The sequence below is a fragment of the Aptenodytes forsteri genome, unplaced genomic scaffold (assembly GCF_000699145.1).
Source record: "Aptenodytes forsteri isolate BGI_AS27 unplaced genomic scaffold, ASM69914v1 Scaffold127, whole genome shotgun sequence".
NCBI lineage: Eukaryota > Metazoa > Chordata > Aves > Sphenisciformes > Spheniscidae > Aptenodytes > Aptenodytes forsteri.
In genome coordinates, this window is record NW_008794711.1 from 324,684 (window position 1) to 349,164 (window position 24,481).

The following is a 24,481-nucleotide window of genomic DNA, read 5'->3' on the forward strand; positions in this document are numbered from 1 at the left end:
CGTACCTCACCTGTGCATCCTGCTTCCAGGCAAGTACATGCCCCAAAGGCCATTGCCATACTCCATTTATTTTTCAGACAAAATGCAGTTTTCCTCCCTCCTCAAACACCCAAATGTGGCACCCACCCCCCCAACTCATTGCAAAGAGGCTGAGACCTCTAGTTCCCTTCTGAGAGAGTTACAAGTTTTGTCTCAATTTTCTGAACCTCACGATTACGTAAAACACTTACTTCACTTCAGATCAAAATTAGTGTAATATTCCTCAGAGTATTGTGAAGACTGAAAAAAATATTTAAAAAAGAGCTCACAACACAATGTTTCATTGCAGTTTAAGCATTCTCCTTTCTTTGCAACTCTTTTCCCCTCTTGCAGTGTAAACTTGAAAGCGGCGTTAGAATTAAGTTTACTCCAAACAGAAAACTTGAAGCAAGATCTCTGTGGGCCTACGACTCAGATCATTCTGCTCTTCTTAGCAGTGCCGAGTCAGGGTAGTTCTACCATGAGCTTTTCAAGGAGATTTGAACATACACACCATTGCAACAATATACAGGGTTTTTCCACATCTGAAGCCATTGACTCTAGATCTTTTTCCTCTCTAGCTAGGATAATTCCCCCATTTAAAAAGGCATTTGCAAATCTCTGATATCGATTAACAACGCAAACTGCCGCACAAGCCAGCTCAATACAACAATCAAAACCAAACGTGCATTATTTCTTGTTGCTTAGATTTAACCCAAACCAGATGTTCTTGGCTTTCTGAGCCATGCCGACTTCCCTGTACCACTCCTCCCCAATATCATCCTATTCTGAGATAAGCAAGCAGGCAGTCCTGACTTAAGCCTGTTTGAGATGTTCTTGATGTAATAGCCAGACATTTAAAAAACCCCACCCAAGTGTCAAGATCACAATGCCAGATTAAGGACACATTCAAGAGCAGACTGACCTGTAGGATGGGAAAATTGGGTGCCTGCTTAAGTCACTGTAATTCAATGGCCAGATGATCTCCCATCATACCATAATGGGAAGAGTAATGGAAAAAAACAGTCAGGTTGAGAGCATTTTCTAAACTCTCTTCTGGTGTAGAAGGAATTTCTGGAGAACTTGGATCAAGACAACCTGATCTTTGACACTTGGAAACAAAAGAGAGGTAGTCCACACAGGGAAAAGAATTCACCCAAGTCATCTCTGGAAATGGAACTTGGACCCCAACACAAAATAAAAGCTCATTTGAGAAGACGGAGCTGTACATTTGGTGCTGTTCCTCTAGACAGACGGCATAAAGTCACATCCATCATCTGAAAAATGGAACCTGCTGATATTCAATGCTTTAGAAAATGAGATCCTGACTCTTTGCTGCCATGAAGTTGTAGAAGAAATAAGGCTTTTTATGTCTAATTGTTGTCTGCCCCTTTTGCCCCTACATTGAAACAAATACAAAATCAATTTGCAAAAATACAAAACAAATTAAAGTAGCCTTTTAACAGTTTTGTTCTGGGGATCTTTTTTTATTATTTTTTAAAACGAAATTTTAAAATCCCCCTCCCCCCCGACAATCTGTAAAGACCAACTTACATTACCTTAACACATCTGTTTCTCTGCAAGGCAGCTGATGTGGCCAGCTGGTATTCTGTGTATCACAGCAGCAAAACAGTCCGGAGCACTTAAAAGGTCTTGATTTGTCAAATCTTACATTTCTCACTCAGGTAATGCCTCTCACTAAAGCCAGTGCTGCCTGGCAAGTCTGCAGGAATAAGCTCTCTTCCGATATCAAAAATAGAGATCATCCCCCCACCCCAAGAAAAAAAAATTCTGGTTGGATTAATTCCTTTTCTTATATCTGAACAAACATCAAAATATTCCAGACAAATATAAAGTGAATTTTCTGGGCTCAGCCATAGCTACAAAGTGTCAAACTGAGATCCTTAATCAGGAACTGCAAATCCTATCTTCATCTGCTCTGACTGTGCTGTCACTGCTGTAAACTAGCAAGTCAGACCAGGACAAAGCATATATACACAATAAATCCTACTATAATCATCCAAAGTGGCCTGAATTCTGCTTTTGGTTTGTTTTATCTTTATTTTATCTTTATTTTGTCAGTTTCTGCTAGAATTTAGCTACCATTTGTGTAATATCTATGGGTTTTATACAGCTAGAACTATGCTTAGATAGAAACTGCCACTTATCCAAGCTGAATGATGAACAAGAAGGAAAATATGCCTGCTAAAATAGTTTGCAAAAGTTCCACTGACATTTTGAAATCTTTCTCCCAGTCTTATAGTCGGTTAAAAAGGACTGAAGCATTTGAAATGTCTGTTTTCATTCCATTATTATTTTTAATCAAAACTTGGAAGAACAATACAAATGCTCATGGAAACACTGAACCACAGAATAATTCAAAGAACCATTGAATAAAGGCTGTCAATTCAGACCAAGAAAACAACTTCCATTTTAAAGACAAATAAGAGAATTTTAATGCTAAACTACTGAATTTTCCATAAAAAATATCTATGGAGACAAAGCGTGGCTAGCTCCTAAATACACGCAGTTATGCGAAATCAGTACTACTTTCCCGTAGGGATTCATCTTGACTACTTACACCGAGATAAAACTGTAGTGCTTGTACCCGTAGTGAGATCAACGGCCTAAAACTCCATCACACCTGAATGGCTGAGAAAAGCCAGACAACTAAAGTATCCATCAGGACGCTAAGTGTGAAACATTGGCAACTTGCTTCTTGACAACTGTTGAAGACCTAGACAATGCCTGGAGTCATTGTTTCAAAATGCCTTGCTAGTGTATCAAGAAACAGTAATATGAAAAAGAGCAGACTCTTTAAATGACCTTTCAAGGTGCTACACGTTTGACATGTTCAAACTCTACCGTGTAGACTTTGAAACAGGTAAGCTGGTAGGGAAAGCAAGGCAGCTGTGCCTTGAAGCCTCCTTTTCCCTGCCAGAGTCCAACAAGGCCAAGAAAATGCTAACAAGTATTGCTGGCAGTTGAAGTACAATAAAAAACGACCTCTGGAAGATACTGTAAAATAGAAAGATAACAAGAAATCTGAAGCAGGACACATTAGAGGCTTTTCCTTGTACATCGGGGTGTGTGTGTGTGTATATACACACACTATACATACATACATATACATATATATACACACATATATACACACACACATATATATATATATGCTTTCACTCAGCAGTTATTGTGGAACCGTTACGGACTGTGAGAAGCCAGACTGTGAGTGGGGGAATCCTTTTGTGACAAGAAAGAAACCTGGCCCACCTCTTGGACTATAGGTACTCCTAGAGAGAAGAGGGGAGGGATGGCAGGGTCTGATCCAGTAAGTGGCATGGGCTATTTCCTTAAATCTACCCACAAACATTCAGATATGTGCTGTCCCACAAAGGAACACACTCATTTAAGGCATGCACACAATCCCTGGGAAGATCCTATCTAACAAAAAGGTTAGTAGAAACCAGGTGCATGCACATTCCCTTAACAGTCAGGGAACAGGGATGACCGCTCCAGCAGTGGTCATGGAACAGAGGAAATGACTCATCCTCCAGAGTTCTTTTGCTATTGCCTACTGAGGTTGCTGCCTAAGACCAAGCTCCTAAAATTTTGCCCCAGGAAACATGTATGCAATCGTGCAAAGAGACACAGCTAAGACAGAATCTGTGATTTTAAGCCCCCTATTTAATTTTAGACATCCTCGATGCTTCTAACATAGAAACAAACATAAATCAGTTCATTGGCATTTCAGTGGATCTATGGCTTGTTTCTGAGGGTTTTCCAAAAAAATGCTACTGTGCACCAGATGGACATTTTTTGTTGTGTTTGGGTTTGGTTTGGTTTGTTTTTTCCAATCTTCTTATTTTTGTTTAAGAATTTATTTCCTAGTTTCTTACTTTACTGTGCTGGCATTTGCAGCATACATTAGCTATTCCAGAGAGGTAAGCTGGAATAACAACCCCAAAGCGCACGGACCCTCAAAAGCTTTGACCGCTGATGTTCAGGAGTGATGAACAAAGTACTAGGTGCATCTAATAAATGCGCTCATGTGCTGTGGCTGACGAATTAATGCACCGTTGATTTATAGGGAGAGGGAGGTGGGTAGCATGCATGCTTGTTACCGCAGCAGTAAATGGATTTAACTTTAAGCATGTGTTTAAATGTGCTGACTTCATGCTGTGCCAGAGGGATGGAATTCTGTTAAATACATGCATCAAGCACTTGGCTTTAGTAGGTCTTGAAGGCTGGGTTCAGTAAAAGTATTTAGTCCTAACTCCTACAGACTTCACTGGAAAGTAAGAAGCCTAAATACTCTGTTTAATCTGGTTCTGCGCTCACCACTCCAGCAAACAAAAGTGGTGCGCCCTATCAGCTAGCTGCTCTCAGGACTACAGGCACTCTATCAGTCCCCTGTGCTGTGCAAAATTGCTTGTGGGAGCCTTTCCAGCTGTTAACTGCAGCAGAGGACCTAAGGCTGTCATGCAGCCCCATGATGTCACCTCCAGGGCAGGCTGGCAAGCTGCCGTCACTACTGCTTCAGGGCTAGGAGCGCAGAAACATCTGCACTGCTACCAAGAATTGGGAACAGCAGCCTGAAGACAGTCATATAACCGAGTCTCACTTCAGAGTGACTCTACAGTAATAACAACTTAAATAACACTTATCACTGCTAAACTTTAGGTGCTTTACAAAGAGGAGAAACACGGTTAATGTCATTCCAGAGACAGGGAATGTGTGAATGTCTCCTGTATCCAAGTCCTTTTTTACATTTTCCAAGCAGGAAGAGCAATAACATGCTGGAAGCCTTCAGAGGTAGTAGGAAAAGAATGAAGTGCTTTTAAACAGCTTTATGAAAATCTTGACTACAGTTTTGAATAAGCATCCAAAATCTGACAGAGGCTTTCTCCCTGGAGAGAAAGGAGAAACAGTTTTGTTGTCCTTTAGTCAATAGGGGAGGGCAAGACAAAGGATGACCCTGCCTTTTCACACTAGAGAGGCACAGGCAGCTTTTATTGTGAAGGAAACACTCTCCATTTCTGCCCAACTCTCTTGGGGACCCTCCCATCACAGCAACAGAAACTGATGTCTATCATTTATTTTCTCACACACAGGAATTTTTTTTAATATAACAGAAACAATCTGGCCTAATTTATAAAAGGAAATTAAAACACTCACTGAATGCACTGTTCTGCAGTGCTAGCCTCTTTGACTGGCATCTACGTGAAGCTGCTTGAGTGGGACCCAAGCTCAGCAGGGGATGCGAGCAAGAAACACCTGTTCTAGGTCACCCAGTGTAGGTGTTCTCAGCTCCTTTTTTCCAAGTTTACTGTGCTGTGAAATGAGATGCCCCTCTGGCAATGATCTGTTTCCCTCCTCTCCTTCCAGAGCTGAAAGGAGATGAGAGCCATCTTACAAAAGACTTTTCCAGCATCCTACGTTATTTGCTTTATAGCCCAGTAGAAACACCAGTGAAGTCTCACTTCACCACATGCTGTATAAACAAGGGTTGCAAGAGACAACCCTTGTCCTGAAGAGTTCACACTCCAAACAGAGCAGGCAAACACATGGTGGGATGGAGGAGTAATCATTACTCCCTCTGTTACAAGGAAAGATCTTTGGTCAGGGAAAACAATTCTCTACCCCCTGATTGCTGTGTTTATGCTTATGAAAACAAGCTGAACTTTTCCTTCAGAAGAAATACCTAAAGTTTCCAGTGAAACAGAAGCATCAGCAAGCCTTCTGAAAGGCAGATGTGGCAGAACTAATGGTAGAATTCAAGTTTGTCCAGTCCCCGGCTAGTGCCTCACCTGTAAGGCATTGCATCTGGGATCCTGCATTAAATACAACAGGGTCTGGTGGGATGGTTTATGGAAAAACAAAACATGACAAAACCCTGCAGACTGACGAGCTTTCCCTCTTCAATTGTATATACTCTCCATCAGTACTGGGCTTCATTTGTCTTCAGATGACAAGCACCTCCCCATTCAGAGGTGTTGAGGTCCAAAGGCCTTTGCCCTCCTCTTTGCTTTTCTAGCTCCCTGGGACATCCCATCTGGTTTGGTAAAATGCTCCAAATTCTGCTACTGTCTCCGATACAAAGCTCCTGACCCCTGAAATTCACCACCAAGAGACCCATGCTGAACCAAAGGCTAAAAATAGCGGTAAGACTTCATAACACTGAACATCTGCTCAGGCCTCTACTAGTCATGCCATTACCTGTTAATCGTCAAAATTCAGGTGTCACAATTTTAACAGCCTCACTGCAGGAAGCAGCAGAGATCAAAGGGAGCAGGGCCTCTTAGCTGCAAGCTTTCAGCACTCTAACTACAGGTGAGCATCTTAATAATCACACCCTACAGCTACAGGCAGAGGACATAGCATCTGGTCAGGCCTCAGATTTTGTACTGGAGGTGAGCGTGTGAGTCTTGGCTTTGTGGCTGGGACATCATGGGCATGAAATCAGCTAGCACAAAGGCAGAGGCCTCTTGAGTGCTCTTTTTAGGTTCAATCTGCACATTGAAATCATGACAACAGCTTGAGGGCTCCCCTGACAGTGCATGTTTGGTTGTAGATGTTTCTGTTTTGACTGAGGAACTACTGACTGAGGAGCTCCTATTCTGAAACGGCTATCTCTTGTCCCCCAACACTTGTAGCTAAACAACAAAACCTTTGAGGTGAAACCTAAGCAGTTATTTTGGTTTCCATTTGTGCCTGAAGACAGTCCTTAATAAGAAGTATGTTAAATCCATTTCAGGAGGTGAATAGCAACTGGAACAATAGCAGGCAAAATTCTGTGGAATTAGACTTTGTCATAACAGCAACCATTTATGGCTTGATTTGGGTTTACTTCTTTGCAAGTCAGGAAAGGAAGGAAAACAGCATGCTACAGCTCTGGAATGTCTTGCCTCTGTGCATGTCTGAGATTTGTAGCATTTAAGCAGCCCTTAAAAAAAAAAAAATCTCAGGAGCACCTTCCTTGAGCTACACTCAAGCTACACTCCTTCCTACACTCATGTACCACCCCACCCCCCCATCCCCAGCTGAACAGAAGTAGTTCCTCACAGGCCATTACAGGCAGCTTGCCATGATTCTGACAAGGTTAAGAGCATGCCAGCATGACCTGAATGCACACAACAAGACGTGTTTGGGATAAGTTTCCTTCTGAAACTCAGTTTAAATTGAAATCACATTTTCAATGGAAAAACATTTCAATAAAATAAAACATTTTGTTTCAAATGCACTATTTCAAAGTGTTCTGTTTCAACTTAAATGTTAAATGGGATTTCACTATTAGAGGTGTACATGCGTGCAGATATTATAGCACATATTTTGTAGTTAATTTCAGCACTGTCACAGGAAAACAGTCTGCATATCCACAAATTATTTTGATGTTTCCAAATTAAAACTTTTCAAAACTTCCATTCTGTGATTCTGCCCGCACCTCCAATTTATTGGTCTCTTTTGTGAGTCCCTACTTTCTAAAGCATAGGAACATGCTGTTTGTAATATGCCTACTACACTTAAGGGTATTATAAAACAGCCCATGTAGCAATATTAGAGTGAAATAATCTCTGCACATTTAACTCTTAGGGTGACCTGTGTTAGCAAAAACAGTCATTGCCTATTATATTTGCAGCATAAAGCATTGAAAAGCAATTTCTTTTGGAAATAAACCTGAAATCGTATGCCCTGGAGTTCCCACAGAGCAATACCTCAACTAATAATATACAGGTCAAGGGCCTAGGAAAGTGCTCATTAAATGTACTCTGCAGTTTCATAAAGCCTCTATTGATACAATAGTGAATGCACTTTAATTGCCTGCAGACTTAGGAACACTGATAACTAGCAGAACCTTAATTGTGCAGCCCAGAACAAAGTCACAATTGAAAAAAACCCCTACTGTAGCACTGAATTACATTCCTTTTGAATTAAAACAAACAAAAAACCCCCCAAAAAACCACACACCTTCAGTGAAGGGCATCATTAGTTTTTACTACAAGCCTGCAGTGCTTTCTTGATTTTCTAACTTTTTCATTCTCCATATTTAAAGATCAAATCCACCTACTATTGTTTAACTCAAAGGTGCAAATTCCTTCAGTCTTTCAAACAGCCACAGGAAGAAAACCGGATACCTAGATATAGTAAAGCTGTGCCAGTACCCACCTCCTTTTGTCAAATGCAAAACCTGTCGAGGTTAAGAGACCAAGTTTTCCTTTTTAGCTGACTTCAATGGCTCCTGCATCCTTGCAACTGGAAACGTGAGACCAGAGGGACTATTTCTTTCCAGAATGGTAGGCCTGTTCCCCATCTGTCACCTCACTGATCATCCCAAGCCATATATTAATGGTTGCCACCAAGATAACTGCTTCATTATAAGATAACCAGTTCTCTGATCTGCCTATGCAAGACCTTCTCTTGCCCCAAGCTGCCGTCAGGTGCAATAAGCCACTGCATCCATTCTCTTCCACATGTACAACTTCAAGAAGATCCTTTTCCACCGCCAAGGACTGGCTTGGCCCAGCTGCTAACCAGCAGCTCTCCTCTGGTTTCCAAAATCTGAAATCATGTCCAGGATCGTGGAAGGACTAACTGCCCAGCTGCATGCTTAACCACCTTGAGATCTTCCCATCCAAGAGTGTTTTTGGAGCACCAGCATCTCAGGTAAGGAGGGGCTGGTATCTGCTGGCACTGGATAAGACCCTGGCTTACGAGGGCAAGCCCAGTTTAGACATTGCATATGCCTGCCAAATGCAGTTGCTTCCCCAAACTGCCCTGACCCAACATGTCCCTTTTCATCTGAAAGGCACTCCTTTTTACAAGCATAATTCCCGTAGCCCTCCTCCTGAAGGAACAGGGCGTGACATGGGAGGACATCCATTATGAACTGGATACATATGGCAAATAAAAATGAGTTTCAATCAATGCTAGTCTAAGGCAAGTCTAATATCCTGCCAGAGAAATGTTCTCCCAGCCCACATGTGGGTACCTCCATTGTGTCACCTTCTTGCAAAGAAGCATCATGTGTTTCTCACTAGGCGATATAGGGAGTATAGGAATATTACCTAGTGATACTCCTTGCTCTTCCAATCAAGAGCTGCCCAGAAGACCTGTTTTACACTGTCACTGCAGCCCTGCAGTTTTCATGTCCCTTCCAGTTTTGAGTCAGAGTTACTAGTGCAAGAGGTCATTAGTGGTTTTTCCTCTTCTGGGAGCATTTTAGAAAATGAACAAAGACCTATTTTAATTCCCATCCTGGCTTCTCTCCAAGATGCTCTCTTTTTGCACTGAAGAACTTGGCAGCAGCCCTCCGGTCAGCAGAGTAGGACTGACTTCCTGCCTCTAAACGCTGCCTCGTAAATTATTTCCTCTATTGTACCTTCCCTTTCCTGACAATGCCTGGTGTGCAACCTGCTCTGTGCACATCTGCACGCGTACACATTCATAAAGCAGCATTTAATACTTTCTCCCTCTTTCAGTTCTTCAAGCTCCTGACACACGAACAGGAGTAAATACCTTTTTAAGAGCTTCCCAACTCCACCAGACATTACTTGCTAATTCTTTTTCAAACAGCGGGAAAACCACTGCAGCATATGTTCCCCAGGCATTAACAGGTGCAAATGAAAGCAACGTACACTGTGTTCATACCACTAAAGCCTGATGTGGGGCAACTTTGCATATGAAATTGGTGGTATGCTGAGACTAATAGCTGAGGAAGAAGAAATATTTTTTTTTTTTAAAGTCTTAGCACTAGTGAAAGCTGAGGATGCTCAGTTCCCATTGCATTCGTGGTCCTATGCCTTATACTATTATTGCTGTCTCAAGATGGGCTTTTTTTTTTTTTTATGTTTAGCAGAGGGTAAACTATAGTTCTTGGTGCCTTCAACTACCAAAGGTCCACTGATGTCAGCAGTAGAATGAAACTACTTTTTTAAACTCCCATCATTAATTATCTGCCACCCAATGAAGATATTCTGATCTGTCAGGTAGAAAGTGTGCAACCACACGATAACACCTGTAGCAATGTAAGTTGTCAACTTCCAGACTGGGACTGGAGGCTACATTAATCTTTGTTTTCTGCCTTAACATCTCTTTTGAAAATGCAGGCATGTGAAAAAAATCTTAATATTAAAAGCTAAGAGAGAGGAAACCAATTATGGCAACAAGAATTCAGTCTTTCATGGTATGTGAAAATATACTGTTCATGTACTGTAAAGTCACACCTAAATGTGTCAATCGTTTCTGAATCCCTTATTGTATCACTGACAGCTTTATTCAGTTACTGGGTACTTTTGGCCTCTGCTAGCATACTGCAGAGAGACCTCTGCAACAGAGAACAAAGGCACCTCATTTACCTGCAAAGCAGACAGCCCAGCCCACCCTGGGAGATGATGCCCTTCTGAGGCACTGGAAAGCTGAGAGCACTTGGCTGACAGAAAAAGCATTGTAACATTTGAAGTAAATAGCCTTGTTGCAAGGAGTTAGACAGTAGCAATTTGGGGGCAGGATCTGTCTTTGTCTTCTGTGGTTACACAGCACCTGGAGCAAGTCAGATCCCTAAGTGTGACTGCAGTACAAAGGCCAAGTAAGTAAGAATATCAGCAGAAGGTGAGTGGGGTGGAGGTATCTTGCCCCCGAGAAGGGTCCTCTGTCTAATTTGAGTCAAGCAACAAAGAGAGATAGTGGCAAGTTCTGACATTGCCAATAAACATTATTTATAACCAAAATAGCTCCTTGACACTCAGAACTGGAGGACCCAGTTGCTAAACAGGTGACCAGGATGCATCCACAAGCCTCCTAAAGAATGCTTTCAAGGGTAGTCTCCTCCTGAAATCTCAGTCCAAGCAGTCACAACCAATTCCAAGGGTTGGAGAGAGGAAGAGTTTTAAATCCACATTGGATTCTATAGAGAAGAGATTACCTTGTCCAGAAGAACACAGAGGAACAAGCCCAGCTTCTTTCTGGGCCAGTATGATGCCGCAGCCTTAAGGACATTTCTTTAGAAGCAATGCCTTGCCCCTATGTATGCCTGGCCTTTGCAGGCTTCAGTGTTCAGGGCTGCCATTTAGCACCTTCTGCCAGCAGCAGAGGTCACCTGGATGTCCCTGCATGGTTTTGCTCAGGTAATGCAGTAACAACACAGCCTCATTGCCCTCTGTATGGAAGGGGGGATTCCTTCCCCCATGGGGAACTTTCAAATGAAAGAAAAACATTATTTAAAAGATACAGATATTGAAAAACCAACCTCAGAGAAATAAATTAGTAACTCTCCAAGACAAGCAAGCCAAGAGACAAATTCATCAGATACTCCCAGCCAGCTGAGCTTTGTCATACTGGAGATGCTGGCATCTTATCCCCCAGCTAAGCATATAAACAGCATGCTGTCTCTAAACTTTAAGAACACTCTCATTCCAGCCATTCCCCTGTTCTGTTGGGGCAGCTGCCAGTGGTCACATAGCCCAGGCCAAATAACACCCTAAATTACACTCAGGACAGCCCTGTCTTAGTTTAACTGGGTAATACGTAAGTTAGTGGGGAGCAGGATTAAACTTCTGTCTGCAGCCCCTGATTTACACAGTGTGACCCTCTTGCTTCTGAAATAAACCCAGCCACTGTTAGCAGCTTTACCAGAAGCCAGCCAGTAATCCTCAGTCTGGGGTGTGCAGTCAGCAAAACCTTTGAATGAAAAAATAGTATTGGCCATCCACAGAGAGGGCACAAGCAAGCTTGATATTTACATGCATTACCATTCTGCCCTAAGCTAGAGGGTTTCAGCTGCATTCTATAATTTAATAAAACAAATGCTTTGCCCAACCACAACAGCTCCTGTGTCTAGCCCATTTTTGACAGATAAATGAAAGTCGCTACATTCCTCCAACAAGCAAAACCTCTTTTTGTCCACAGAGCTCCTTACTGACATACAGCCCCCTGCCTACTGAGCCCAGCTCCTCAGGGCTGCTGCAGGCACCCTGCGAGGGTGAGCAGGACACAGCCCTCCCAATTTCTTCCCCCCTGAAGTACATGCCTCTTCTTGCCCTGCACCACTTGGGAATCAGTGAGAATGTATGCTGCAGCTCCTAACCACCTGTGGGGACATGATTAACTGGGGTAGGCTTGCTTTATAATCTCAAAGCAGTGGGTGTAATACTCTGGTCTCTCTCCAGCACGCCTTTATTTTCCACTCCTGACAGACAGATATATGCTCTGATACTTTATCATCTTGAGGGCATCTGGCATTGTCCAGCCAGGTTTCCCATTAGACTTTAGAGTCACCAAAACCAGCAGAAAAGCCAAGATGGTAACAAACCACAACAAAAGCACTATTCCCCGAGGAACTGACATGGGGATGGGAGAGGGAGTTGCATTCATCAAAACAAAAAAAATTTTTCCTCTACTAACCTGGTTCTATCCTTTTTCTTTCTTTCACTCTTCTTTGAGGTAAAGACTGTACTCTGAAAACTGAGCAGTCCCATGCAATTCCACAGTCAATGCTTCTTACCATCTCCAGAAAATGACAACTCCACCTTTAACTAAAAGCCACCCCTGCATGAGATCGGGGAGTCAAGCTTTGTTCTGACTGATACTTCTCTACGCATCAGACAGACCTTGTATTTGGAGTTTCATTTGTTGGCTAATGTGCCTGGGCAAATTCCAGACTGATACTTATCACAAGGGATTTAAAAGGGCCTCCCATGTGTAATCAACTCCTTTGCCTCTAAAAACTCATATTGAAAATCCTGAGGAAGAAAAACAAAATAAAATCCCCAAAGACCTCCTATGGACTGTTTCATACCTCAGGCTTGAAAATAACTGGGCCAACTGAGAAGAATTTTGATTCTTTTTTAAATGGAGATTTTGCTCCACCTGATCCAGCTGAGATCACTTTTATGTGACTGCAAGTCTTCCCAAAATGTACTTTAAAGTGGAAATGCTGAAAGATCCTCTGCAACAAAAGCATCTTTACAAGCCTCTCCCACACCTTATTCTGTTTTCTTTTGTTAAATGAAAAATCAGTTACCTTTCAACAGAGAAGAGAACTGCAGTGAAGTACTGGGAAAGCCTGGAGACTCACTTTAAAAAAAAAACAAAATTTAAGCAGTTCTGGCAATTTTATTTGGGAATCTAAACCAGCAATTCCTTGAGTCCCACGGAAAAGGAGGTATAAAAGCATATACAATCATGCCTGTACTCTGATATTGGAAAGCACAAGCAATTAAGCAAAAGGCAGAATACAACAGAACCCATGCACTTTAATTTCTGACACCCCTTGCACTTTTTTTGGGCTGCAAACCTTGAAGCCTGCCACATTTCAGGAAGCAGAAAGCTAGGGAAAATGAGAAGTCCCTCAAAGCACAACAGACACCTGCAGTCCAGGCAAGTGGATTCCAAAGTGCCCAGATTTGAAAGCATAGGTAGAAGCTCTAAGGCTGTTTTAGCTGTATGTATGACTCCTTTAAACAAAACTAAAAACCCCAAACCCCAACCGGTATTCAAAGAGTAAGGTCTAATTTGATGTTGACAGATTTGACAAGTAGCATCACTTAATGCTGGAAAGCAAGATGTATTTAAGTGTCTCTCAGACTAAGAGGGAGATTAAGTCAGTCATTACGTATGCCTTCATTCCTAACCTTTCTACATTTTCTCCCCCTTGAAATGCTGTAGCAGATTTTACACCTCAAGGGAAAAAAGTGCAAATAATTACTTCAGTTAGGCAATATGGGCTCAAGCAAAAGCTCTGTCTGTTCCCAGAGGGAGTCAGTTTATACTAGAGAGGTATGTGCGTTATTGCATTCAGAGACACAAAACAGTGATGTTTCCTAAAGGGGACAAGTGCACAGAACACTTTCTGCCACGCATTCAGTATTTGAATATGAAGGCAGCATAGTCTGTGAAAAGCACTTTTAACTGGCAGCCTCACAAAAATGACGGCACTGGGCAAGGCAAAAAATCCCAATATCCCATTTTCAGCAGCTGGCACTCAGTGTTAGAAAACACAGTGTGAGCACAGGAGTAGTAAGTGCTCTTCCCTCCTCGCTTCTGGCAAATCGCAGGAGTCGGGCCTTGCTGAGTTACAGCAGTGAAGATGTGATGCACTTCTAGAAAAGGCAAAGGCTTTGATCCTTTGTTTCTTTCCAAAAAGTGACCTAGATGTCTAAGATGAAAAGCGTTTTCTTTCTTCTAGAGTTTTTACTGCTCAATAAAACTGACATTTACTTAGCTGCCTTGTTCCTAGGAGTCTTTAGATATTAAATAAAGGTTGGGACCTATGCTCGTATAAAATAGCTTTGCCCTATTAACCTATGAGAAACTGGCCCAATTTCCTTACCATGAAAACCTACACTAAAATTTTTGCCAGCCACGGTGATAAAAAAAGCTTTAGATAGTTCAATGTCTAGGCTCTATCTGTCCTGATCCTCACACACCTACATCCATAACTTAGGAGTCAAAGTCTGACTGACTTTTCTGACTGTTCATTTTTGGTCTTCACTTGCTGGGAATGTAGCTGTCTGCTTCAGCTATGCTCTTAATTGAATTTTCTTCCCTGGATTACCTCCAGATAGTCCTTGAAAATGGGTAGTTCATAGACCAGGACAGGCATTTTTTTATAGGGAAAACAGGATATTTGCAGATTATTTACATGTTGCATAGGAAGGTTTTGTTGTGGAGCTACATAAGAAAATAAAGAAATGGTAAAGCTTATCAGGCTGTCAAGCTGCTTGCTTTGTTCCTTCCCCCATTAAATAGCCATTTCTGGAGAGCAATGAGATTGGGGTTCAAGGCATTTTTGCATCAAAGCAATTGTGGGGCTGCCATGTTAAGTCACTGCCGATTGCCATCTGGGAAGCTTTTTGAAGATGACGCTCCAGACCTCTTTCCAAACCTGATCATTTCTGAAATACAGCGCAGAGAGGAAACGCAAAGCACAGATTGCTAGTTTGCACACAGGGAAGAAAACCTTAGTCTTTTCCCTGCTTGTTACCATCACTTCATTCCACAGCTTTCTGACTGTCCCACTTCGGCTGCAGATCTTCAAACAGACCTAACTTTCAGGTCTGAAGTCAATTAAACAGGACATTTTATATACAGGTATTTCCAGGACTGGAGCCCTTGTAACCTTAATTAAGAGAGGATTGTAGTCTCAGTAAACAGTTTCATCTTTAAAAAGAACTTGAAAAAAAATAAACACTACTACAAAGACAAAAAATGCCTGTTTACACAGGAGAAACTTCCTCGATTAGTGAAGCCTGCGATATAATTTTCAAAGCAGCCACTGAATGTCGCTGCATCTAGTTTGGATGTAGGATCTGGATTTGAATTCTGGCTGCTTAGCTGCACTGCAAATCCAGTTTCGCAGTCTGGAGGCATCAGAGTAGCAGGCACTGCCGTGAAGCATAGGCATTTTCAAAAGTTTCCTTACAGCTATTAAAACAATAGAAAAGGAACAGATATTTCATCTCCTATAACCTAGAAATAATAATTCTATCCCCGGAAGAAAGCATATCAGGAAGGAATTTTTCTCTAAGAATTCTTTCCCAGGTCTTGCCTCATACGAACAAAACACAGGAAAATATTCCTGTAATTTGCTGACAACATGCAAATACATTTTTGCCAGTGAGCAAAGAGAACTTGAACCAAGAAATTAACTAATAAAATAAATTCCCTTCTTTTAAGGCATAAGGAAGTCTTTGTAAGTTTTGGAATATAACCCCTCATGTAAGCTCTGAAAACTGTTTCTTCATACAATCTTGTCCTTGTTGAACAAGTATCAAGATCAAGTGACACAAAAGACTTTTCTCATCTTGTGCATCAGCCTTTGTGGACGACAGAAGACTGCTGGTAATCCGATGGTATACAACTTTGCCTTTCACTTATTCTGTACGGAAACACGATGTGCCTTTAACTGGATAGGGAGAAAAACAGGCTGTGGACAGATTTTCAAGTCTTTCTGGCGAGACTACTCTGGCTTCCCAAAAAATAGTTTAAGTCAGTATATGGGAGAAGTAAAGCAGCACCTCAACCATTCCCTGTACAGAAGCTGAATACACTGAAGCATGAAGGACTGCTCTGAACTCAGAGCAAATTCCTCCACTACCTCCCTTTAGCACAAGTCATTTTCATGCTCTATTCCCAACAGCCATGACTTAGCAGAAGCAGCATCTTCAGCAATACTATGAATTATACATAGTTTCATCGTCCCTTTGCCTGATTCCACCAGAGACTGAGTGCAGCAATTCACTACTGGCAACCAAGGATGCCAGCTATAAGCCAGCTACTTCAGTGGAGAAACCCCCACATTTTTTTGGCAACCATACTGGTTTCCAGACAAAGGGTGTGATCACAACTGCCATATGCCTTTCACAATGAGCAGCACCATTGCCGCAGAGGAAACAGACTAGCTAACAAAGCCAGCAGACTTGCTTCTTGTTCACTGTGCAATGGACAAGCAGACATAGTCACCTCCAGACCACTGGCTGCTAGTCCTGTTCCAGTCTGCATCCCACAGCAGATACAAGTCTGAGGTGTTTACTGAAGACTCAAGAGCTTTGCCACGTTATGGCACACATGATACACAAAGTGTCATATTCCCACACTCACAAGCTCACCTTTAAAGGAGGGAAACAGGTCCCTCACACACCAGGCTTACTCAACTTGGAAGCCCTAATACCAGCATAACAAAGATCTGTTGTTAAGTACCACCATCCTACTAAATCATTTTAGGCACATGAATCGAAACTTACACAGTGTGTGCTGGAGATGATGACGGAGCTAGAGATGAAGCTCAGACCATCATTCATACTGACTTGGAGAGCTGCTTCCCTGAAAAAAAAAAACCCACAAGAAACAAGTCAGGCTAGCTAGTCCACAGCCCTCTACTAGATAATATCCTCTGGAACCTGGGCTCCTGATGCACAGAAAAGCCTTTTGTACAGGTTGATTCACCCTGCTGGTGCTCTCTCCCCTGTGCTCCAATGTACAGCTGCCAATTAACCCAACAAGCACAAGAGACAATGTCAGAATTAGATGCATGTAAGAACAATAGAATATGGTGAGACGATGCAGACTCATTTTCCCACAGGCAAAGTAAATATCTGAGTACATAGAAAAAACATACATGCCAACTTCTCGTAGCACAGGTGCTGGGCAGAGTAAGTAGGTGTCTTCCACTACAAAAGGCTTCTCATCTGGAAAAAAAGAAATATTGGGATTTATTACCTGGTCAGTAATACAGGCCTTAAAGACCAAGCTTAAATAATGTTTTTCCTCGCTCTTGATAAATAAACAAGATCAAATACTGAATAAGGGATAAAAAGCTACTGCATGGCAGTTGTTCAGGGGTAACTGTAAGCATGCTTTCAGCCCATGGAGTTACAGAGTAAATACAAGGTAACAGTAGATACCCTGCACCTCAGGAAAAAAATTCAACACCTCACATTTACCTGCCCCCCAGAAAGATGGGGAAATACGGCAGCTGACCCTCCTTCCTCATTTCTTTGCAGAGCCTTCGTGAAAACAGTCTTCTTTACAGGCTGCCACAGCTCTCCATCATTCTCACGGTGAAACACCATTCCACAAAGCCCTTTGTGCCACCACTCCTACAAAAGGGCTGAGGATTACCTGCCCCTGCAGAGCTGAATGCCTCAAGGCAATCGGAAGCCCTGTGCCGCCCATGACCCACATCTTGCATGCAGCACCCTCACCATTCCTACAGCTGCTTCGTGCTGTTGAAATCTATCACGCCAGACATCCAAGCCACAATAAAACTGAAGATACAAAGCTTTTTGAATGGTCAGAGTAAATTATTACAGCCGCTCTATACAGGAGACCAGATGGAGTTGCAACAGATTACATATAATTGAAAATAGCTGGGTTAAGAAAATTGTATATCATGGAAAATTTTGCACTTCAAGGCAGACTCATCTGAACCTAAATTAAACCTTCCAACCTAAATTATACTATGGCTTTAAAAGTGGAGTGAGAAAAGTTATCAATAGGCAATTGCCTGGGAAACACAAACATCAGCTAATACTCTTCTTTTGTAGACTTAAATCAGAACTTTATACCATCTCTCTGGTGACCAGAGAGATAGGGATCCCAAGGAACTTCCCAGCCCATTTGCCAGCTGACTAGAGATCAGGCAGGTTGGCAGAAAACCAGGCAGACAGGCTGGGTGGTTTTTGGACTGGAAACCACACGTTCCCACAGAAGGGGTTGATTCTGCTGAATCAGCATTTTCCAGAAGCATGTCACTGCATCAGAAAGCTTTCTACCAGCTGTACTTATAACCATCTCTAGGGCCTTCTATAGAGATGCTTATAGACCTGAAATGAGCTGTTACCAAATATTACCAGCTTCCTAAAATTTTCATTTTGTTTGAAAGCCCCTCCTCTCCTGACAGATTCCTTCCCCTTCTCCTCTCAAACCTGTAGGTTTCAAATCTCATCTTCAATGCAAATCTTCAATCTTATCTCTATATACTGCAGGGTGGAAGAGACCTTCATTCTATGGGGCCATGTTGAAACAGGAGTACAATTCATCACCACCTTGCTTTGCTATTAGAAATACAGACAGCAAACCTGGGGTCTCTAACCATCTGAAGTCTCTTCACAACTGCATAGCGCACTTAACTTCCCAGGGTACACATAACACTGGCAATGTGGAAGCAAGATTACAGTGTTCAGTGCATCACTGACAGCAACAGGGATTGGAAAGGAGCAAGGATAAAAGTTTAACCAAATTGTTTAGCAATCCAATGAAGAGCTGAACTATTCTGACTGTCTGGTCTTTTGTTTTTGAGGAAACTTGTGCAAGTTAAAATTCCATTTAAGGTGCCAGTGGAAAGAGGAAAAGCCATGAAGAGACCCAAGCCAAAGAGAATGTGGCAACCTTCTCCAAAGTAATTTCTGCATCAGCTGTGAGCCTTGTTCATTCTTCACTTGGCTGCCGAGATAAATTTGTTCACATGGATGGTGTCTAATAATGATTAGGGCAACAGCAGTAGAGCACTATTGATCCTGGACTCATTCTCAGTGGTTAGCTCAGCAGGGTTCACTCAGAAGCAGGGTCACGCAGCACACTTTACTGCAGTGAATGAGGCATAAAGATAAGTGATACAGACTGCAAGAGTTAGTGAGTCCTGCTTCTGCATGAGGGGACAAAGTCAAGCATTCTTTCCCAGACATTCCTAAAAGAGAGGTTTCCACTGAATACAAAATTTTAGAAAGCAGTAATATTGCTCTAGTAATTCCTATCACACATTATAATCCCTATTTCATACCACTGTATTTCTTTGGCAGCAATATAAAAGATTATTTCCTCAGGCAGGTTAGGAAATGTTTATTTTTTACACTCCATTAAAAAAAATGAAACGGTAATGAAAAGTTGTAGCCTTCCCTGACATTTTCCTTACGTTTCCAGCTTCCAGCAAATCCCATGCCTACACATACACACTTGAATATTTGGGTTACCCACAGCAGTTATTTTGTTAAGGACTCTTTGACACAGGCAAACAGCTGAAAGTAAAACATTTTAGCCAGCCATATGGTTTTTACAGACAGGCTTTGCTTCTGCATCATGGCTCACCTACTGAGAGCAGTCTTCAAGCTTCTGTGATCTCTCTAGATCCCTGCTCCTGCTGGTGGCCTGGAAAGTACCATATTATCGCTGTTTTCCCACAGCCTCAGTACAAGAACACATACGAACATTTCCACTACACTAGACATTAGGAGCAGATGTTTTCAGCACAGAGTATTCCTTTGCTAGCCCCATACTATCTAGAAGATTACTTCCTCATTAAAAGAGAGGCAGACAGACAATAGGCATTTAAAGCATGCAACGTAGTGATACAACGCACATCCCTCACTTCCTATCGCCTACAGCACAGGCACTGGATTTATGGTGAGCTTGCATCATATACAGGCATTTGGTTTTGCAGTAGAGTTACCAAATCAAACCAGCAGCATTTCCCACTTTGTACAAGCAAGGAAGACGCACAGTGGTGGCGAGTCTGTCCCTACAGTTCTGTTCTCACCCTGATTTTATGAAGGTATCATTAACTCCTGTAAATTGATGACATTGTCTCAGCGCACACATGCCAAGAGAATGAAGACCAATGTCTTGTTTTTTCCTTTGTTAACACTGGCAGCAAAGGCCAAAGAATTCTCCATGCTAGCATTCACTAAAACAAAAGCTGGCTTCATTTTGCAAGGCCTTTTACTTAGATCTCATTAGCTTTTTGTTTCTCTTCCTCTCCCTTCCCACCCCCAACTTGCATTAAAGTCTATGCCTGTCTAGAAAGTTTATCAGACTCGGAGTCCCAAGAGGGGACTCATGGCTGGCCAGGCTGGCTACAGGGAGAGATTATTTTGTTTGGAGAATGTTTGTGTTTCACCACAAAAATGAGTGACTATTTTCCTTTGCTCTAAACAAAAGAAGATCCATTTGGTTTGCATAACTCTGGCCATCTGACTCCTTCCTGGAAAACTTACATAGGGAAACTAAATAAAACAACACTTCTCATCTGCTATTACATCTGTATCTGCAGGATGCATTTGAAAGAACGCCGCTTTTCTTGTCTGCTACAGAAAAAACTTGCTGTATTCCTGTGCAGTAAGAGATAGGCCTGAATGCTCCCAAACTCTAGATCTCGTGCCAAAAATCTGAATTTTGTGGTTTGGACTCCTCTCAGCTGACAATACTAGTGGAAGAGCTGTGGAAGGCGAGGGCCAGAGCACTCGACTCGATGTAGCTGACTTTGCTGCCCAGGAAGTGATTTCTGTTCTCGGCTCGGCTGCTAGCCAGCTGTGTAACCATGAAGAAATCACTTTGCCTCCTTTGCCATTTTTATGGAAAGAATGCCCAGGCCTCAATCGCATCTCAGACACCAATCAAGGGCAGAGCTCGGACATCTTCAGGAAATCTTGCAATACCTCACTTTTGAGAAAGTCCACCCACAGTAATGGGCACAATTTGCTCCTTACCTATGCACCTCTAATCACTCCATCAAGCAAAATAAGGTTCTCACTGTATAAAAAACCCCCACAGGACACTGTACTCATGGGCAACTAAAAATTGGTCAGTCCTGAGGCATAAGCCATTCAGAGCAGCATGCAGAAATGAAGAAGGGTCAAACATCTCACAAAAATACCTGTGTTTTCTGTGGATGCCCTTCCAACAAGGTACCCTCTACTGCTCAAATTCCTGTAATTCGCTACCCAGCATTCCTACACCTTTTAACAACTATCTGTAGCCTGTAAAACCTATTATTCCCAGCATTAGTGAATAGTTTCTTTTGCCATTAGCAGGGTGTAACCTTTTGGCAAGCCAAGACTTGGAGTACTTCCCAACCATAATAATAAAAGCCTCAGTATATGCATGATGTTTTAACACAGAAGAGCAAACCCCAATAAAAGAGAGGTACAAAAACCCGAAGAAGGTGACCAGGACAGATCGTGGTACTTTTTTAGCCATATAACCAAGCTAAAATTAGCAGCCTTTTCTTTGGTTAATGGTTCATCCAAGAACTGACTGGCATACTGAAAACTGACTGCAAAGATCCCTTGCAGAAGGGTTTAAGAAAGCACAATATTTTCAAATTGCCACCGCAATATCGCAAGTGCTGATTGTTGGACTCGCAATATCAGCAATATTTTAGTCCAGAAAAGGCTGCAAAAGCTGTTTGCCAAACTTCCCATATATCACAGACTAACAATTTCCTTCTGTTATCCCTGTATTTATGATTTGCGTTCAACTAAAGTACATCTCAGAAAACACTTTGACCTAGTCTTCTGTTACTATAGGAGAAGACGACTCTGGTCTATCAGACTAGTACAGCCAAATTAGGGGTGGGAGTCTGGCTACTCTCACATAAGATTCCCTCAGGAACTTCTGTGCTAAGGCAGCTGTTCTCCTCTGTACTTCAGGCCACTCGAGATGGGGAGCCCTGAACCATCATGAGCCTGAGCGCTTCCACTGTCCCTTTGTCACCTCAGATGAGAAATACCTCCATGATTCTCTGCACCGCCTACCAAAGCACAATCTCTGTTCATCCTAGCTGACTCCCCCTCTTATGCCACTCCTTGTGACAACTCTGCAAGCAAAGTTTTTATTTCAAACCCATTTTGTGGGGAGATAGGAATGTAGAAAGACACTGGAACACTCTCTGAGCTAGAGAAACTGCCAATGAGAAAGACCCATAAATAAGAAATGTTTTGTTAATGCTGTAATGAAAACCACATTGAGATCACACTATAGTTGCTCTGCTTTGTGTAGGGACACATGAGCTTTGAATGCCAAAGCCATTCAGAGCAGAGTTAGGGGATGGGGGGAAGAGACAGATAAGCACAGAACAATGATATCACATTCATAACAATCTCTAGATGGAGAGAAGGGATCTGGAAGGAATCGCTTTTTCATCTGCTGTGCATACAGTTCTGTTCAACAAGCACACATAGCTTCAAGACTACTAATAGAACTTGGCAAAGCACCACGCTATTAATTTGCTCATGCTCACAACTGGCAGCTCAGGAGAGCAGCACATGCTGCAGTACAACAGGGTCACTCCCAGGCAGGAGTCTTGGTCTAGCACTGCAACAGCTCCACTCCAATCTCAGAGCTGTTACCATAAGCTCTGTCATGCTTATTTGCACAGATATACTAATGTCACAGTGAGAAACCACCTTGGTCCCCCAGCAGCACACATTATAAATTAGTGAGCTTGGTAAAGCACTCCACATTGCACAGAGATTCTCCTCCTCACTCAGCCCAAGTTTCCTGACTGCTCTGTGCTTGTTCCTCCACACTCGGCCTGGACAGCTGCAGAGAAGTCTGGTGGAGGTAGACACACAGGAATCCTGTTTTAAAAGTTCCTATACTGCAAGTTGTTGAAGGCTAGGAGAGCATCTGAGGGAAGTGTGACCATTTCTCCTATTTTCATATTCTTTGTCAAGCAAGGACTTGAACCACCCTTCAAAATAGGATGCCAAGTTCACCTTGGTGTATGTTTTCACCTAGGAAAAATTAGAGACATAGGTTGCATCCTTCATAAAGGTCACACTCCCCAAAACACCTGATGAAGTTTGTGCACAGTGATGGACATTCTCTAGTACCACAGTAGAAAGAGGGAAAAGCTACTATAAGAAAATAAAAGGAAAAGATTCAGCAGAGGGTTAAAGTGACATGATCAAGTGGGGAAATCGGGAATTAGAGAGTGGAACTGCAAAGCAAAACATTCCTGTGCTAAGAGAGACCAGGCTGTTACAAAGTAAAGAAGATATCACAAGAAAAGTACTGTGCTGCCAGGAAAAAGGAAATATGGGGAAAAATGCAGAAACCTGCTAGGCTTTAAAACAGAAGACAATTTTTAGAAGGCATTTGTTGGGCAGTTTTGGGATACAGTTCCCTATACAGCTCACTCTCCGCTGATACCTGGCAAAGTCCTGCTCCCACTGTCTTTGCATCATTTTCCCTCGCTTCTGGTACTTGGTGCTGGAAAAAAAAAAAAGTCAGGCTAGTTTGTGCAAAGGATCAGTTTTGGCCAAGCATCCAGAGCATTCACCAGAATGCAAAAGATCTAGCCCCACCTCTGCTGTGGTGCATGCTGTTTCCTCACCAACCTTTCATCTCTCTATTCAGTTTTAAATTGCCTAGGACAGAGCTTGCCTCTATGCCCAGAACTATCTTTGCTGGATCCTGCACAATCTGGGCAGACAAAGACACTTTAGCACCACAAAGCAGTCATAAGTCACTGCACTGTATAATTACTTTTAACTCTGTGCAGTCTGAAACCAATTCTCCTAGGTCCTGCTGCTGGCAGAAAACACCCTGCTGTTGAACATGCATCTGATTACAGTTCTGCTCAGCCAAATATTCTTCATGGTTTCTACAGATGTTTCTTTTTTTTATCCCATAGCTATGAGCATTATGAGCTGATGCTCTCTTCACCTGCCACTTTTCTCTGCCAATAATCGCAATAAAAAATCTATTAGCTCATGCCCTTAACCTCAGCAAGTCCTAGCTGTGCTGGTCTACATCTCATCTGGGATAATTTAAGGTTTCAGGAACTGTTGGCTTAGTGTTATCTTTAAAAATACCTCCCTCCCTGATACGATCAGAGGCTGAGAGGTTTCAAGCAAACAAAAACAGCTAGGCTATCCAATCTCCATAAGGTTTCCATAAAATTCTCATTCGGTTAACTCTTATGTTAAGTTGCTTGCAGCTAACTGCCACAAAGGCACACTGAGAACTCAGGCTGGAGCTGCAGGCTCCAGTAAAGCGAAACACTGAGATACATTGGAGCAACTTAAACTTAACAGAGCTGTGCCAGTTCCCACCAGAAGAGACTTGAGTTTGAGAACATTGATGAGCAACTGTTGAGTTCCCTCAATCAGGGAATGGTTTGGACTCAGAAATTGAGTTTGTGGCCTCTTGCTTCCAGGTCACTGCATCAAACAATCTAGTGCTGCGC

At 42.4% G+C, this 24,481-nt stretch overlaps 1 protein-coding gene across 1 annotated transcript in view; it reads right to left on the reverse strand.

The window, feature by feature from the left end:
* The window catches only part of ANTXR1 (anthrax toxin receptor 1), a 107,156-nt gene that overhangs the window by 48,149 nt on the left and 34,526 nt on the right, over positions 1-24,481 (reverse strand). Inside the window, exons 11-12 of the mRNA XM_009273801.1 lie at positions 17,132-17,201; positions 16,758-16,836 (exon numbers count right to left, since the gene is read on the reverse strand). Of these exons, the coding sequence (XP_009272076.1) occupies positions 16,758-16,836; positions 17,132-17,201 (149 nt within the window). The remainder of the gene's footprint in view (positions 1-16,757; positions 16,837-17,131; positions 17,202-24,481) is intronic.